Genomic DNA, 16,356 nt, shown 5'->3' with positions numbered 1-16,356 from the left:
AAAAATCAAAAAAATGACGTGGAAATAGAAAGCACAGGGTGTCATTCTCAGACAAAATGGAGATGTTCTAAAAAGCAGCCATCTCATCCACATTTAGCTTCCCCAATCTGATATTCGTGGTAGTACTCGTACAGTTCAGTCTCACCTAGATCCTGGATAGTATCAGGAGGCAAATAAATTGTGAGCTATGTCTTAGTCTGACTCTTTCCGCATGAGGTCTGGCTCACTTTCCTGTTCTGGACCTATCTTCTGCACTGTTCCACTGAAACTCAGTCGTGGCTCAGTTGGTGGCGCACTGGTCTCTGAATCACAAGATTCTGGTTTCAAGTCCCATTCCATGACCTGAGTACAACAACCAAGCTTGACACACCAGTATGGTGCTGAGGGAACTCTGCAGTGTCAGAAGTGCCATCTTCCAGATGTTAAATCAAGACCTGTTTGGATGGGGGTATTACAAAGAAGAACTGGAGTATGCTCCCTGTGTCCTGACCAATATTTAACCATTAATCAACATCTCAAACAGATTATCCAATCATTATCAACATTGCTATTTGTGGAATCTTGCTAAACACAAATTAGTTATCACATTTCTGACATTAGAACAGGAGCTACACCAAATATTATTGGTTATAAGTGGAAGGATTTGAGCTGCTCAGTGGTCATGTAAAGCACTATATAAATACAACTCTTTTTACCCTTTCTTCAACCCAGATGAAAACACTTCATTTTTCTGCTGGGTATTTTTGCAGCCCCTGGCCATAATGTTAACAAATAACTTGGGCCTTAACTATAATTCTCACTTTGCTGATTAGTGGTGGAGGTATGCCACTATTTAGGAGGGGCAAGTTGGATTTTTAAATTTAGTGATTGTAAAGACAACAGCCAAGGTGAAGAGTATTGAGATTGTAGTGTAGAACCACCACATCAGAAGGATTCAGGTGTATGTAGTGGACAGTGGGATTGTATGTCAGCACCTATACTGGATCTCTCATAGTGATGCAGGAGCCCATGCACAAAAAGACATCTGGGAACTTCTGAAGACTCTGGAGGCACGGTTGTTTTGCTTTTTCTGTGACATGTGGATATAGATGGTAAACTCACTTAATTCTGATCTGAATTTTCTGTAAATTGCAAGTCATTAAATACTTTTATTGATTTGGTTGTCTGTCTTATTAGTGTTAAGTTGCAAAAGGTTGCTATCCTTTACCAACCTACCACAGGGCAAGATCCAGTCTCTCCCTCCATCCAGATCAATGGAAAAATCCTTCCAAACATGGAACATTTCGCATTTGGGAAGCCACCTCGCATCTAAGAATGACACTGACACAGAAATTCAACATTATTAGTAGAGGGTTTGAATTTCGGAGCCGTGAGGTCATGTTGCAACTGTACAAAACTCTGGTGCGGCCGCACTTGGAGTATTGCGTACAGTTCTGGTCGCCGCATTATAAGAAAGATGTGGAGGCATTGGAAAGGTGCAGAGGAGGTTTACCAGGATGTTGCCTGGTGTAGTGGGAAGGTCTTATGAGGAAAGGCTGAGGGACTTGAGGTTATTTTCGTTAGAGAGAAGAAGGTTAAGAGGTGACCTAATTGAGGCATACAAGATGATCAGAGGGTTAGATAGGGTGGACAGTGAGAGCCTTTTTCCTTGGATGGTGATGGCTAACACGAGGGGACATAGCTTTAAATTGAGAGGCGATAAATATAGGACGGATGTCAGAGGTAAGTTCTTTACTCAGAGGGTAGTAAAGGCGTGGAATGCCCTGCCTGCAGCAGTTGTGGACTCGCCAACTTTAAGGGCATTCAAATGGTCATTGGATAGGCATATGGATAACATTGGAATAGTTTAGCTTAGAGGGCCAATAGATTGGTCCCACTGGTCGGCACAACATCGAGGACCGAAGGGCCCGTACTGTGCTGTAATGTTCTATGTTCTATCATATCCAATCAGTGAGCAGTGCCTAAGGATGAGAGCCTTTGATGACCATAACATCCGTGCTAATACCAAGGTCCTCATGTACAAGTCTTCCCAACTCTTCTATACAGCTCAGAAACCTGGACTATGTACAAACGCCATCTCAAGGCCGAGGAGAGATGGCACCAATGCTTTCTGCTCTGCATCAGCTTGGCAGACATACTAATTTTGGTGTCCTTGAAGGAGCCCATGGTTCCAGCATCGAGGCCATGGCCATCAGAAACTAACTGCTGGTCGGCCACCTGCTCAGGGTGCTGGAGTCCTGATTGCCAAAACAAATCTTCACCCAACTCAAGGAAGGCATCCGAACAAGAGGAGGACAAAGGAAGTGCTTCAAAGACATGTTGAAGGATAAACGTCAAGGAATGTAACATAGACATCAATACCGAGGATACCTTTGCACAGAAGAAATCTACCTGGAGGAATCTTCTGATTGACAAGTCTTTGAGAAGACCCTACAGCAAGAGGAGGCCCAGAAAAGGAGCTGGAGAAAGGGATGCCAGTGATCTCGAGCCTGTGGATCAATTCCACTTCCCAGAAACACCTGCCAAGTGTGTGGTCAGAGATGCAGCTGTAGGATCAGATTCATCAGCTGCGCAAGGACACACAAAACCCATGATCAGGACTCCAGCATCCTGAGCAGGTGGCCGACCAGCAGTTAGTTTCTGATGGCCATGGCCTCGATGCTGGAACCATGGGCTCCTTCAAGGACACCAAAATTAGTATGTCTGCCAAGCTGATGCAGAGAATTCATCTCAGAAAGCATTGGTGCCATCTCTCCTCAGCCTTGAGGTGGCGTTTGTACGTAGTCCAGGTTTCTGAGCTGTATAGAAGAGTTGGGAAGACTTGTACATGAGGATCTTGGTATTAGCACAGATGTTATGGTCATCAAAGACTCTCATTTAGGTGGATAATCATACTCGTGAGCGATTGGCAAGTTATTGCAATGAAACATTTCCCTAGAATAGTTGCACATTTACTTGGGCAAATGTTTCCTCCACTTAAAATGTTTGAGTTTTCTAAAGAAATCTGAACCTGTGAATTGAGATATTTTGCAACATTTTCTCTCTCTAGGACTGGAAAAGAAAACTCAGATTCTACAGCCAGAAGAGAAGAAAACTGTGGCATATCATGAGGCAGGCCATGCAGTGGCTGGATGGTTTCTGGAGCACGCTGACCCTTTGCTGAAGGTGAGATAAATTAAAGGAAATATTGGAAACCTAATTGAGTGCTAAATCATGTTTATAAAACTGTTGAGAGATTTCACCTCTGTAGCCAGGGAACATTGCTTCAGAACTTCAGCAAAAGAACCTCTAGTATATTCAGTGCTAACTTGGTTGAGTTAACACTTGAGCAATAAATTGTTTAACAATAGATGAAGAACTTTCACAAATGATCATCAAGAGACAACTACAATTCCTTGGGCAGGTACTTGAGAGAGAAACTAGAACATCTATTGGAGACAGGTAAAATGGAGGATAGCAGAGTAAGAAGGTGACAAAGATGGGAAAGCAGTGACAGCTGGTTGGTTTGGCTCAGTTGGCTGGATAATTAGTGAATCAGAGCGATGCCCACAGCATGGATCAGTTCCTGCATTGGCTGAGGTTATTCATGGAGGCTCCACCTCCTCAACCTTGCTGCTCACGAGGTTGTGGTGAGCCTGAGACCATAAGACATAGGAGCAGAATTAGGCCACTCGGCCCATCAAGTCTGCTCCATTATTCAATCATGGCTGATATTCTCATCCCCATTCTCCTGCCTTCTCCCCATAACCCCCGATTCCCTTATTGTTCAACAATCTATCTATCTGTCTTAAAGACACTCAATGACCAGACTTCCACAGCCTCTGTGGCAAAGAGTTCCACAGATTCACCACTCTCTGGCTGAAGAAATCCCTCCTCATCTCAGTCTTAAAGGAGCGTCCCTTCACTCTGAGTTGTGCCCTCAAGTTCTAGTCTCTCCCACTAATGGAAACACCCTCTCTGCGTCCATTCTATCCAGGCGTCCTCAGTATTCTGTAAGTTTCAACTGGATCTCCTTTCATCCTTCTAAACTCCATCACCACCAGTTACAGCCTATGATCATTTGGGAGTATGGCAACTTTATCTTTTACAGTGACAGCTTCACAAGCAGCTTGGTATGAGATTTGAGAACAACACCAAGATGTAGGCCATTGCCAAAGATCATGAAAGCTGGAGAACCCATGATCACTGACATTAAAAAACATGACATCTGCAGGAGAAGATTAATACATGGAACTCTTAAAGATGCTATATACAATGCAAATTCACAGAATGCTTGGTAATACAGAACGTGAATATTGCTGAAACGAGAGACATATCTCTCAGCAATACACAGAATGGTCAGAGCACAGAAGGATTCCATTTGGCCCATTGCATTTGTACTGGCAACTCTTGTATGTATATTATTGTATGTACGTTTTTGAGCTTTTTAACACTTATGCTGGAAAAAACAGCAAGTCTGTTAGTACTTGAAAAGCTGAAGGCAGGTTCATATTTTGAATGTGGAATCTAGTCAGAGGTTTGACTGCAGCTGTCCTCTCTAAGGAGGTAATTATTGACTTTTTAACAGGACATTCCCTCAGCTCTGAGACCCTAGCACTGCTTGGGCCAGCACTACTAAAACAGTTCTATAATGATTGACTGAATTTACTATAGTTGTCATGGTGAAAACAAAAGCATAAAAATTCCATGGGAGGTACAGGGAAGGCTTCCATTACCATAACCTGACCAAAGACATGAAGGAGAAAACTAATATTGTACCTTTTACAGGTTGACATCAAAAAAGTGCTTATTCATGGGATGTGCACATATCTGGCTAGGTTAGTATTTGTTTCCCTTTTCTAATTGTTCTTGAGAAGATGGTAGTCAGCTCACTGAGTCATTGCAGGCCATGTGGTGCAGGTACACAGACATTTTTGAGGCATATCAATGTTGTAACAGAGAAAGGGAGCAAGCAATTTTCACAGAGCAAACACCTCCCCCCCACCCCCCCCAACTAATGAGATGGCACAGCCAGGTAATCTGTTTTATGAAAGTCGGTTGAAGTGCCAGTATCAGCCTGGTAACCATGAAACCTTGATATTCTTCTTCAAATGTGCCATGGGTTCTTCTACAGGCACCTGAAAGAGCATTCTCCACTTCCAGTATTCACTTTCTCTACCAGTGGCAGCAATGTGTGCCATCTACAAGATGCACTACAGCAATTCGCCAAGCCTCTTTCGACAGCACCTTCCAAAATTGTGATCTCTACTACCCAGAAGGTCAAAGGCAGCAATCACATGGGAATATTTTACCTGCAAGTTCCCTTCCAACTCCCAAGCCACACACCATCCTGGCCATTCCTTCATTATCATTAGTTCACAATCCTGAAACTCCCTAACAGCACTGAGTGTAACTACACCACATTGGCTGCAGCATTTCAAGAAGGCAATTCCTCACCACCTTCTCAGGAACAATTAATGATGGGCAATAATTGCTGGTTTAGCCATTGATGCTCACATTCAGTGAAAGAATTTTTAAAAAACCTACTGTGATACCTGCAGACATGATCAGACGCAAGCATTAAAGTGGTTATGAGGCCCTTGTCTGCTCATGGCAAGCAGCCCTGGCACTTCCAGAAATTCGATAGCTAAGTTTGTGTTGAGCACCTAATTGCCATTTTAACCAACTACCTACCTGCCACGTTCTTGCTGGGGTACTGGGTTAAAATTGGCCCTTAGATTTTTATTGCTTGATATTTAATAATGCCCAAAAATGGAGTGGCACAGTGGTTAACACTACTGCCTCATTGCACCAGGGACCCAGGTTCAGTTCCTGTCCTGGGTCACTGTTTGTGTGGATTTTGCAAGTTCTCCCCATGTCTGTGTGCCCTCCAGGTGCTCTAGTTTCCTCCCACAGTCCACAGATGGTGTGAGTTAGATGGATTGGCCATGCTAAATTGTCCCTTAGTGTCAGGGGGACTAGCTAGGGTGAATGCATGGGGATTATGGGGATAGGGCCTGGGTGGGATTGTGGTCGGTACAGAGTCAATGGGCGGAATGGCCTCCTGCACTGTAGGATTGTAAATATGTCGTATTCAAAAAATGGAGTCTGCCTGATGTAAGGTTTCAGTCCTGTAAATGCGAGTCTTTTGTTCTCTCGAATGAGTCAGTACGTGATTAGATTTTCAAAGATTAGTCTAGACAGTGTGCCCAATTTAAAACCTGTCAACTTCCATCTTGTCATGAGGAGTGCCACTGGAAAGTTTCTTGGGTTTGCATTTCCAGGTGAACAGTTGGCATTGCAAGATGTTCAATTTTGGCTCTTGTGTATCTAGAATTCTCAGAAATTACTTGAACCATAAGATATGGGAGTAGAATTAGGCCCATTGAGTCTGCTCCGCAATTCGATCACGGCTGAAAAATTTCTCAACCCCCATTCTCCCGCCTTTTCCCTGTAATCTTTGATCCCCTTGTCAATCAAGAACCTATCTACCTCTGTCTTAAATACACTCAATTACTTGACCTCCACAGCCTTCTGTGAGAATGAATTCACTAACCTCTGGCTGAAGAAATTCCTCCTCATCTCTGTTCTAAAGGATTGTCCCTTTATTCTGAGGCTGTGCCCTCAGATCCTAGTCTCTCCTTCTAATGGAAACATCTTCCCCATGCTCACTCTTTCCAGGCCTTGCAGTATTCTGTACGTTTCAATGAGATCCCACCACCACCACCACCACCACCCCCCCCCCCCCCCCGGCCCATCCTTCCAAATTCCATCGAGCACAAACCAGAGTTCTCAAACAGTGCTTGGTATAAGAACATAAGAAATAGGAGCAGGAGTAGGCCATCTAGCCCCTCGAGCCTGCCCCGCCATTCAATAAGATCATGGTTGATCTGTCGTGGCTCAGTTCCACATTCCCGCCCTCTCCCCATAACCCTTAATCCCCTCTCTTATCAAAAACCCATCAACCCGAGTCTTAAAAATATTTAGCGAAGTAGCCTCCACCACTTCAACGGGCAGAGAATTCCAGAGATTCACCACCCTTTGAGTGAAGAGGTTCCTCCTCAACTCTGTTCTAAACCGCCCCCCCTTTTATCTTGAGGCTGTGCCCCCTAGTCCTACTATCCTTTCTGAGCAGGAAGAGTCTCTCCACCTCTATCCTATCCATCCCATTCATCATCATATATGTCTCAATGAGATCTCCCCTCATCCTTCTAAACTCTAACGAGTACAAGCCTAGTTTATTCAGCATTTCCTCATAGCTCAACCCCCTCAACTCCGGCATCAGCCTAGTAAACCTCCTCTGCACTCCCTCCAAGGCCAAAATATCCTTGCGTAAGTACGGCGCCCAAAACTGCACACAGTACTCCAGCTGTGGCCTCACCAATGCCCTGTACAGCCGCAGCAAGACCTCCCTACTTTTATATTCAATCCCCCTCGCTATGAAGGCCAGCATCCCATTCGCCTTCTTGACCACCTGCTGCACCTGCAAGCTGGGTTTTTACGACTCATGTACAAGGACCCCAAGGTCCTTCTGCACCATCGCCTGCTACAGTTTTTCGCCACGTGAGTAATAATCCTTCCTACCATTATTCCTACCAAAGTGGATCACCTCGCACTTGCCAGCATTAAATTCCATTTGCCATTTCCTGGCCCATTCGCCCAGCCTATCTAGATCCTTCTGTAGACTCTCCACACCCTCCGCACAATTTGCCATTCCACCAATCTTGGTGTCATCAGCAAATTTCGACACCCTACACTCGGTTCCCTCCTCCAGATCATCCATATAAATGGTAAATGGCTGAGGCCCCAGCACCGACCCCTGGGGCACTCCACTAATCACCATCCGCCAATCCGAATAGCACCCGTTGGACCCCCACTCTCTGCCTCCTATTTGACAACCAATCCTCTATCCACGCTAACACCCTACCCCCAACTCCATGTCCCCTGACCTTCTGCAATAACCTCTTGTGAGGTACCTTGTCAAACGCCTTCTGAAAATCAAGAAAGACCACATCCACCGGCTCTCCTCTATCCACCGCCCTAGACACAACCTCATAGAACTCCAGTAAATTTGTCAGACACGACTTCCCTTTAACGAAACCGTGCTGCGTCTGCTCTATCAAGCAATTCCTCTCAAGATGCCTCGCTATTTCCTCCTTGATGACAGATTCTAACATTTTACCTACAACAGACGTTAAACTAACCGGCCTATAATTCCCTGCCTTTTGCCTGGCACCCTTCTTAAACAACGGCGTAACATTAGCCGCTTTCCAATCTTCCGGCACTTCCCCGGAATCCAGCAACGTCTGGAAAATAACCACCAAGGCATCCACTATCACCTCCGCCATTTCTTTCAGAACCCTCAGATGCATTCCATCCGGTCCTGGCGACTTGTCCACAATCAGCCCCTCCAGTCTGTCGAGCACCTCCTCTCTAGTAACAGTAATGTCATTAAGACCCTCCAGTCCTACCACCTTTCCATCGCTAACACCCGGCAAATTATTCACGTCCTCCTCCGTGAAGACAGAAGCAAAAAAGTTATTCAGGACCTCAGCCATATCCCCATCCCCTACCACTAAGTCCCCCTTCTCATCCTCTAAGGGACCAACGTTCACCCTAGCCAGCCTCTTCCTTTTTATATATTTATAAAAACTCTTGCTATCCTTTTTTATATTAAGCGCTAGCCCAGCTTCATAGTTTCTCCTACCCTTCTTTATCAACTTCTTTGTCAATCTTTGTTGACATTTAAACCTCTCCCAATCCTCTTCTCGCCCACTACTCTTAGCTACTCTAAACGCCTCCGCTTTTAATTTAACACTTTCCTTCACCTCCTTCGTTATCCATGGCTTATTACCTCTCCTCCTACTGTCCTTATTGACCATCGGAATAAATTTCCGCTGAGCACCAAGAAAGATCTCCTTAAAGATCCTCCACTGCTCCTCAGCAGACCTACCTTCCAACGCACTCCCCCAGTCCACATTCGCCAATTCGTCTCTCATCCTACCGTACTCCCCTCTGTTCAAACAAAGGACGCGCGTCCGGGAACCCACCTTTCTCCTCCTCCATCTGCACCAGAAACTCCACCATACAATGATCACTCTCCCCAAGAGGATCCTTCACCGCAAGGTCCCTAATTCTACCCGCCTCATTACATAACACCAGATCCAAGATAGCTCGCTCCCTCGTCGGCTCTAACACACACTGTTCGAGGAAACTATCCCGGCAGCATTCCAAGAACTCCTCCTCGAGCCCACCGCGTCCAACATGGGTCGACCAATCTATATGTAGATTGAAATCCCCCATAACTACGGCCGTCCCATTCCTGCACGCCGCACTTATTTGCGCGTTCACAGCCCGCCCCACCTCCAGATCGTTATTCGGGGGCCTATAGACCCCCGGTAGAAGAAAGGTTTTGTATTTAGTTAATGTGTTCCACACTACAAGGGCATCAAAGGGTCCCAGAGTGTTTTGGAGCCACTGAGAGTTTTACAGATACATTGGTAAATGAGGATGATCAATCTACGCACAAAGTTCTGAGACATTTTTCCTGTATGTTTTTAGGTGTCCATCATACCCCGTGGAAAGGGACTTGGTTATGCTCAGTATTTGCCTAAAGAACAATATCTGTACAGTAAAGAGCAGCTCCATGACCGGATGTGTATGACACTAGGTGGACGAGTTGCAGAACAAATCTTTTTTGGTAGAATAACAACTGGTGCACAAGATGATTTGAAGAAAGTTACCCAGAGTGCCTATGCACAGGTACGTCCATACTTCAACAAGTTTGAAATGTAATGTGCTTTAGGTGTTCGATTCCAGTATCCTGTTCAACGTTGTTTTTTACATAGTGTTTATGCCCAATAATTTACAAACAAACCCAATTGGGTGGCGCAGTGGTTAGCACTGCTGCCTATCAGCACCAGGTACCCGGATTTGACTGGGTCACTGTCTCTGCGGGGTCTGCACGTTCTCCTCGTGTCTGCATGGGTTTCCTCCCACAGTCCAAAAGCCATACTGATTAGGTGCATTGGCCATGCTAAATTCACCCTCAGTGTACCGAACAGGCATTGGAGTGGGGAGACTTAGGGGGCTTTCACAGTAATGGTATTGCAGTGTTAATGTGAGCCTACTTCTGACACTATTAAATAAACTTTAAATTAAACATAGTTTCTATGTAAAATATCTTGAGGGTATTCTTACTGCTGTAGGTTTTCCTTAATGATTTTTGAATCTAACATTTGGCTAAACAGTGTGGTAATAATTAGAACCTTCCTCAGATTGGGAAAGTGGACAAAGCAAGGATTTGAGACAAAATACCAATGAACTTAAGAATGATGTCCCAGAGTCATGCTGACTACAACTGAATCACTTTGTCTTCATGGGTGATAAATGGAGACATTTTATGGTGAGGCTCTGCTCCTCACTGAGACCTCCCTGCCTATGATGTGCATGACCTGGCAAGGCCAAGTTCTGTTGCTGGACTTAGAGGTGGCACACTGGTTGACACTGCTGCCTCATAGCATCAGGGACCTGGGTTCCATTCCGGCCTTGGGTGACTGTCTGTGCAAAGTCTGCATGTTCTCCCCGTGTCTGTGTGGGTTTCCTCTGCATGCTCGGGTTTCCTCTCACATTACAAAGATGTGCAGGTAAGGTGGATTGCCCATGCTAAATTGCCCCTTGGTGTCCTAGGATGTAAGGGTTAGTGGGATTAGTTGGTAAATATATGAAGTTATGGGGATAGGGTGGCAGTTTTCATGCTACCTAATTCCACCGCCTTTAACCTTATAACTATAACGTTACTGGAAATGATTAGCTTGCAGGTATTGTCTTCTTTCTCTTCTGTTATCTACACCTTTTTTTCTTTTATTTCCTTCAGTGAGGTAAAATCCCCATCAAGCATAAAGGAGGGCTGAATTTGAAACTCAGAATTTTAAGGGGAGGCAGTGGTTCTGTCGCTGAACCAGTGATCCAGAGACCCAGGGTGATTGATGCTCTGGGGACCTGCGTTCGAATCCCACAGACCAGATAGTCAATTTTGAATAAAAATCTGGAGCTAAGAGTCTAATTATGACTGTGAAACTATTGTCAATTGTCGTAAAAACCTATTTGATTCACTGATGTCCTTTAGGGAAGGACATCTGTTGTCCTTACCTGGTTTGGCATACATGTGACTCCAGAGCCACAGCAATGTGGTTGACTCTTAAATGCCCTCAGGGATGAGCAATATGCTGACCCAGGCAGTAACACACACATCCCATGAATAAATTTTTAAAAAGTTTTAAAAAAGTGAAGAGAGTTGCTGCTTTTTATGTGCAAGACAAATCAAGTCAAATTAACCTAGGTTAGCATACCCTGCTGAAGAAATTACTGATACTGGGTGGGACAATGGAAATAAGGTTTGCTGTGCTTGGTAAAATGAGTCATTTTTTAATGGGATGGGGGGATGTTGTGTGTGGGGTTTTGAGGGGGGAGTGAAGGTTGCATTGTTGGAATTAGGAACATGGTTCACTGAAGCTACAATATGATAAATGCTGATTGTTACTTTTTCATGCTCTGTTTGTAGATTGTCCAGTTTGGTATGAATGAAAAAGTAGGCCAGGTGTCCTTTGACTTCCCGCGACAGGGCGAGTTGGCTTTAGAAAAACCATACAGTGAGGCCACAGCCCGACTGATTGATGAAGAAGTGCGAATAGTCATCAGTTCTGCGTATGAGAGAACTCTGTCACTGCTAACAGAAAGGAGAGCGGAAGTTGAGAAGGTTAGAAAATATTAATATGACCTTAAAACTGTTATTCTTGACCCTGTGAATGTTAACCTTGAATAGAGTGGGAGCTGGCTAATTTATTTTGAATTGCCCTCTTAATCGATAGATTAATAGTCATAAACCTTTTAAATAGAAGGAAAATTAGGTCGACTCCTATATATCCAATGTGTTGGGGCTGATACCCAGGAAAGGCTGCTTGTGTGTAACCTTCATGGGTCTTCACCAAATACACTGAAAATTGAAAGCTTTCACACACTCTAAAAGCTCAGCACTCCTCACTAGGCAACCAAGTGCCACGTTGCAAAATTTTGAAGCCATAACTTAAGATGTTTCCTCCGGATGCTCCGGTTTCCTCCCACAGTCCAAAGATGTGCAGGCTAGATTGATTGGCCATACTGAAAAATTGCCTCTTAGTGTTCTGAGATGCTTAGGTTAGAGGGATTAGCGGGTAATAATGTGTGGGGATATGGCGGTAGGGCCTGGGTGGGATTGTGGTTGGTGCTGACTCGATGGGCCAAAGGACCTCTTTCTGCACTGTAGGGTTCTATGATTCTGTGTCCACAAGGTCCAATCCCAGACTTGCATTTAGAGAGCACCTAACCTATTTTGCAATTGTGAGCAATACTGTGAGGGACACTGTTTTTCCACAGAGCTAACGATACATTAGACTATCATAGGACCATTCATAATGTCAATTAATGAGCCTACAACCCAAACAACACCATTTTGATGCTTTCAGGAGAATACGAATGTTTGATATCTATCTGTATGTGGGATTATTCCTATCGGGAAATTGTCTGTTACTGCATAGTATGATGCTGAGTCCTGGTAAGTCTTAGCTTTGATTCTTTGGCCTGTGCTGAGCTAACCAGTCGGCAGTAGTGTGACTGTGAGTGGGGGTATATGTGTGTGGGTGTTGGTATGTGTGTGTTGAGGGTTCTGGTGGGGAGGTGTTGGGGTGTGTGTGTGTGTTGGGGGTTCTGGTGGAGGGGGAAGTGTTGGGGTGTGTGTGTGTGTGTGTGTTGGGGGTTCTGGTGGAGGGGGAGGTGTTGGGGGTTCTGGTGGGGAGGTGTCGGTGTGTGTGTGTTGGAGGTTCTGATGGGTGGGTGTGTGTGTTGGTGCAGTGTATGGTGCATCTGTTGAGAATACAGTTCTTCCCCCAGACTCCTGTTTTGTTGGCACATCTCAGCTGAGCAAAGACAAAACACGTTACTCTCTTGCACAAGTTAATACAAGGCTGCTGGCACATGTCAGACTGCACAGTATCATACAATGTTCCTTTCAGGGAGTGGGAGAGAAATGAGAGATTAGTTTTCTCTTTTTATTGCAGAGCTAACTATTGTGTTACTGCATCTTTTGACTGCATTGTTTTAGAAGCTCTTCAGATCTTTTTTTAGGAACTAAATTAAAACTTATGTAATCATGAAAATAACAGTTGGTTTACATTGTGCTGACTTGTATTGGAAGTTTAACTTGTTTTCATTGTTATAGCTTACTTTGATCCTGATTTAAGATTTCTGTTTAAAAATTGCTTTAAAGTATTTATTTGGTGGTGTATGATATTTTGCACATCAGTGTATATAATTGTAAAATGATTTGATGTGCATTTGCAAACTATTTATTTAAAATTTAGAATTCCCACCCTGATAAATAGAAGCAACTCTAGGGGTGAGATTTTCTGGCAGCACTCGCCCCAAAGCTGGAAAATCCTGCTCGAGGTCAGTGGACTTTTGCATGATCCGTGTCCCGCTCACTACGATTCCCGTGGCAGGCAGGACAGAAAAATTCTGCCCCAGGTGACCTCTTTCCAAGTCTGTGATGATGATGGTATGACCAGTTATTTGGAGCTTTGGAACTTCGTGCAATGGCACTGTCTCCCATCTCTCCTTGTACCTCCTTCACTATGGGAAGTCTTCACTCCTCTCAGTAATTTGGGATTAAGAGTAGCTGTGGTGATGCCCTCCATCATGCTGTTATTTAGTAACATTGCGTAGAATGCCCAATATGGAGTCAGACCATTGCTTGTGTTTGTGTTCCATATGAACTTCCTCCCACTCAACTTCACCTAACCCTGCCAGCATGTTTTTATCCAAGCTTTGACAAAGTTAAGAAGTTTATTTATTAGTCACAGGTAGGCTTATATTAACACTGCAATGAAGTTACTGTGAAATTCCCCTAGTCGCCACATTCCAGTGCCTGTTCGGTCAATGCACCTAACCAGCACATCTTTCAGAATGTGGGACGAAACTGGAACACCCGAAGGAAACCCACGCAGACGCAGGGAGAATGTGCAGACTCTGCACAGATAGTGACCCAAGCCAGGAATGTGAGGCAGCAGTGCTAACCACTATCTCACCATGTCGCCTGTCTCAAAATGTCAACTCTTTTTCTCTCCTTACAGATGCTGCCAGCACTTTTTCTTATGGTTTTATCCAACTTCACCTTAAATGCATCAATGCTATTCACCTCAACTATCCCTTGTGGTGGCTAGATACACATTCAAATTTCTCTCTGTGGAAAATAAGTTTCTCCCGATTTCCATAGTGGATTTATCTTGTATTTATGGCCCCTAAACTTTTAGTTTCCTGAGGTTAGAAGCATTTTATTGTCATCCACTCCATCGAGCCCTTTCGTAATCTTAAGGGTCCATTCACCACCCCACCCCACCCCAGCCTTGTCTTTTCTGCGTATTCTAGTGTTTCCTATTTTGCATTTCTCATTGGTGCTTTGTTGCAAATTTCAGATTGCTCAGCGATTGTTAGAAAAGGAGGTGCTGGACAAGGCGGACATGATTGAACTGCTGGGGCCTCGACCCTTTGCGGAGAAGTCGACGTATGAGGAGTTTGTGGAAGGGACAGGAAGCCTTGAGGAAGACACAACCCTTCCGGAGGGCCTCAAAGACTGGAACAAGGATCGTGAAAGTGAGCGGAAGTATCAGAAGAAGGGCAGATTGGAAGAGGGCTCTCTAGATGGCTGGGATACTAAATGAATTAATTAGCTGTGTATTTTTAAGAAATTGTGATCCTACAAAAGGGAAATTGTGCCTCCTTGATTGTGTTCCGACTTGTTGGTTAAAGAAATTTAAAACCCACAAATGGTTCAGCAGCTCAGCTCCCCCACGTTTATTGTGGCTTTGCCAATAATTAATTTCCACTGGGCCAACTTGTTCTGTCAAAATGAACATGAAGCAAACATAGCAATTTGTTTTAAGGTCTTAAATGTAATTTTAACAAAGATTGCTGCTTCACTGTAGCACTTGACTCTGCGCACTGCATCTGGTTTCGTTTGAATGGAATCATTATTTATGAATCAGTTTAGCCATACATTTTAAGATGGAAGATATTATCTGCTGAGCTGACGGACAAAGAGCTGAGGATTAACGTACGCAATTTTCTGTACCATGTGCCCCCTCAATCCTCCTTGGTTTGGGGCTGCAAGCAATTGAAGACTTGAATGTAATTAATATTTTGTGTAAATAATGTTTATTTTGAAACTTCACAAAGTGTACAAAAATAAAAGATATAATATTGAATCCTGCTGTTAGCCTTTGGCTGGTGCATGAGTTTTTTTAAGTTTCTTTTAGTGTTACAAGTAGGCTTACATTAACACTGCAATGAAGTTGCTGTGAAAATCCTCTAGTCAGCGCACTGTGCTGTCTAGTTGGGATACACTAGGAGAATTTAGCATGGCCAATCCACCTAATCCACATATTTTTGGACTGCAGGAGGAAACCGGAGCACCCCGAGGAAGCCCACACAGTCACGGGGAGAACGTGCAGACTCCACATAGACTGTGACCTAAGCCAGGAATCGAACCCAGTCCTTGGTGCTGTATGCCACTCTGTTGCCACTGTGCCAACCAAGGAACACATTTATCTAGACCTTGCAATCTAGACCATTTTTCTCCTAGTCCTACTGACCTGCACCTAGACCGTATCCCTCCACACCTGTCTCACCCACGTACCTGTCCAAGTTTTTCTTTATATGTTAAAAGTGAGCCCGCATTTACCACTTTATCTGGCAGCTCATTCCATATTCCCACCATTCTCTGTGTGAAGACCCTCCCCCCAATATTCCTTTAAACTTTTCCCCCTTCATCCTTAACCCATGTCCTCTAGTTTTTTTTCTCCCCTAGCCTCAGTGGAAAAAGCCTGATTGCATTCACTCTATCAATACCCATCATTTTATCACCTCTATCAAATCTCCCCTCATCTACCTCCAGGGAATAAAGTCCTAACCTATTCAACCTTTCTCTGTAACTCAGTCTCTCAAGTCCTGGCAACATCCTTGTAAACCTTCTTTGCACTCTTTCAACCTTATTAATATCCTTCCTGTAATTAGGTAACCAAAACTGCACACAATACTCTAAATTCGGCCTCACCAATGTCTTGTACAACCTCACCATAACATTCCAACTTTTATACTCAATACTTTGATTTATAAAGACCAATGTTCCAAAAGCGCTCTTTACGACCCTATCTGTCTGTGACACCACTTTTAGGGAATTATGTATCTGTATTCCCAGATCCCATTGTTTTACTGCACTCTTCAGTGTCCTACCATTTACCTTGTATGTTCTACCTTGGTTTGTCCTTCCAAAGTGCAATACTTCAC

General features: G+C 44.2%; 1 protein-coding gene across 1 annotated transcript in view; it reads left to right on the top strand.

The window, feature by feature from the left end:
• Positions 1–15,275, top strand: part of afg3l2 (AFG3-like AAA ATPase 2) — a 74,673-nt gene extending 59,398 nt beyond the window's left edge. The window contains exons 14-17 of the mRNA XM_080194679.1: positions 3,050–3,165; positions 9,541–9,741; positions 11,543–11,737; positions 14,487–15,275. Of these exons, the coding sequence (XP_080050805.1) occupies positions 3,050–3,165; positions 9,541–9,741; positions 11,543–11,737; positions 14,487–14,732 (758 nt within the window). The 3' untranslated portion in view covers positions 14,733–15,275. The remainder of the gene's footprint in view (positions 1–3,049; positions 3,166–9,540; positions 9,742–11,542; positions 11,738–14,486) is intronic.
• The last annotated feature ends 1,081 nt before the right edge of the window (positions 15,276–16,356 follow it).

This window comes from Carcharhinus amblyrhynchos, chromosome 8, assembly GCF_965287045.1.
Source record: "Carcharhinus amblyrhynchos chromosome 8, sCarAmb.v2.hapA, whole genome shotgun sequence".
In the NCBI taxonomy this organism is placed as follows: domain Eukaryota; kingdom Metazoa; phylum Chordata; class Chondrichthyes; order Carcharhiniformes; family Carcharhinidae; genus Carcharhinus; species Carcharhinus amblyrhynchos.
Note: the sequence above shows the minus strand (reverse complement) of the source record. Positions and strands in the feature narration are given on the sequence as shown.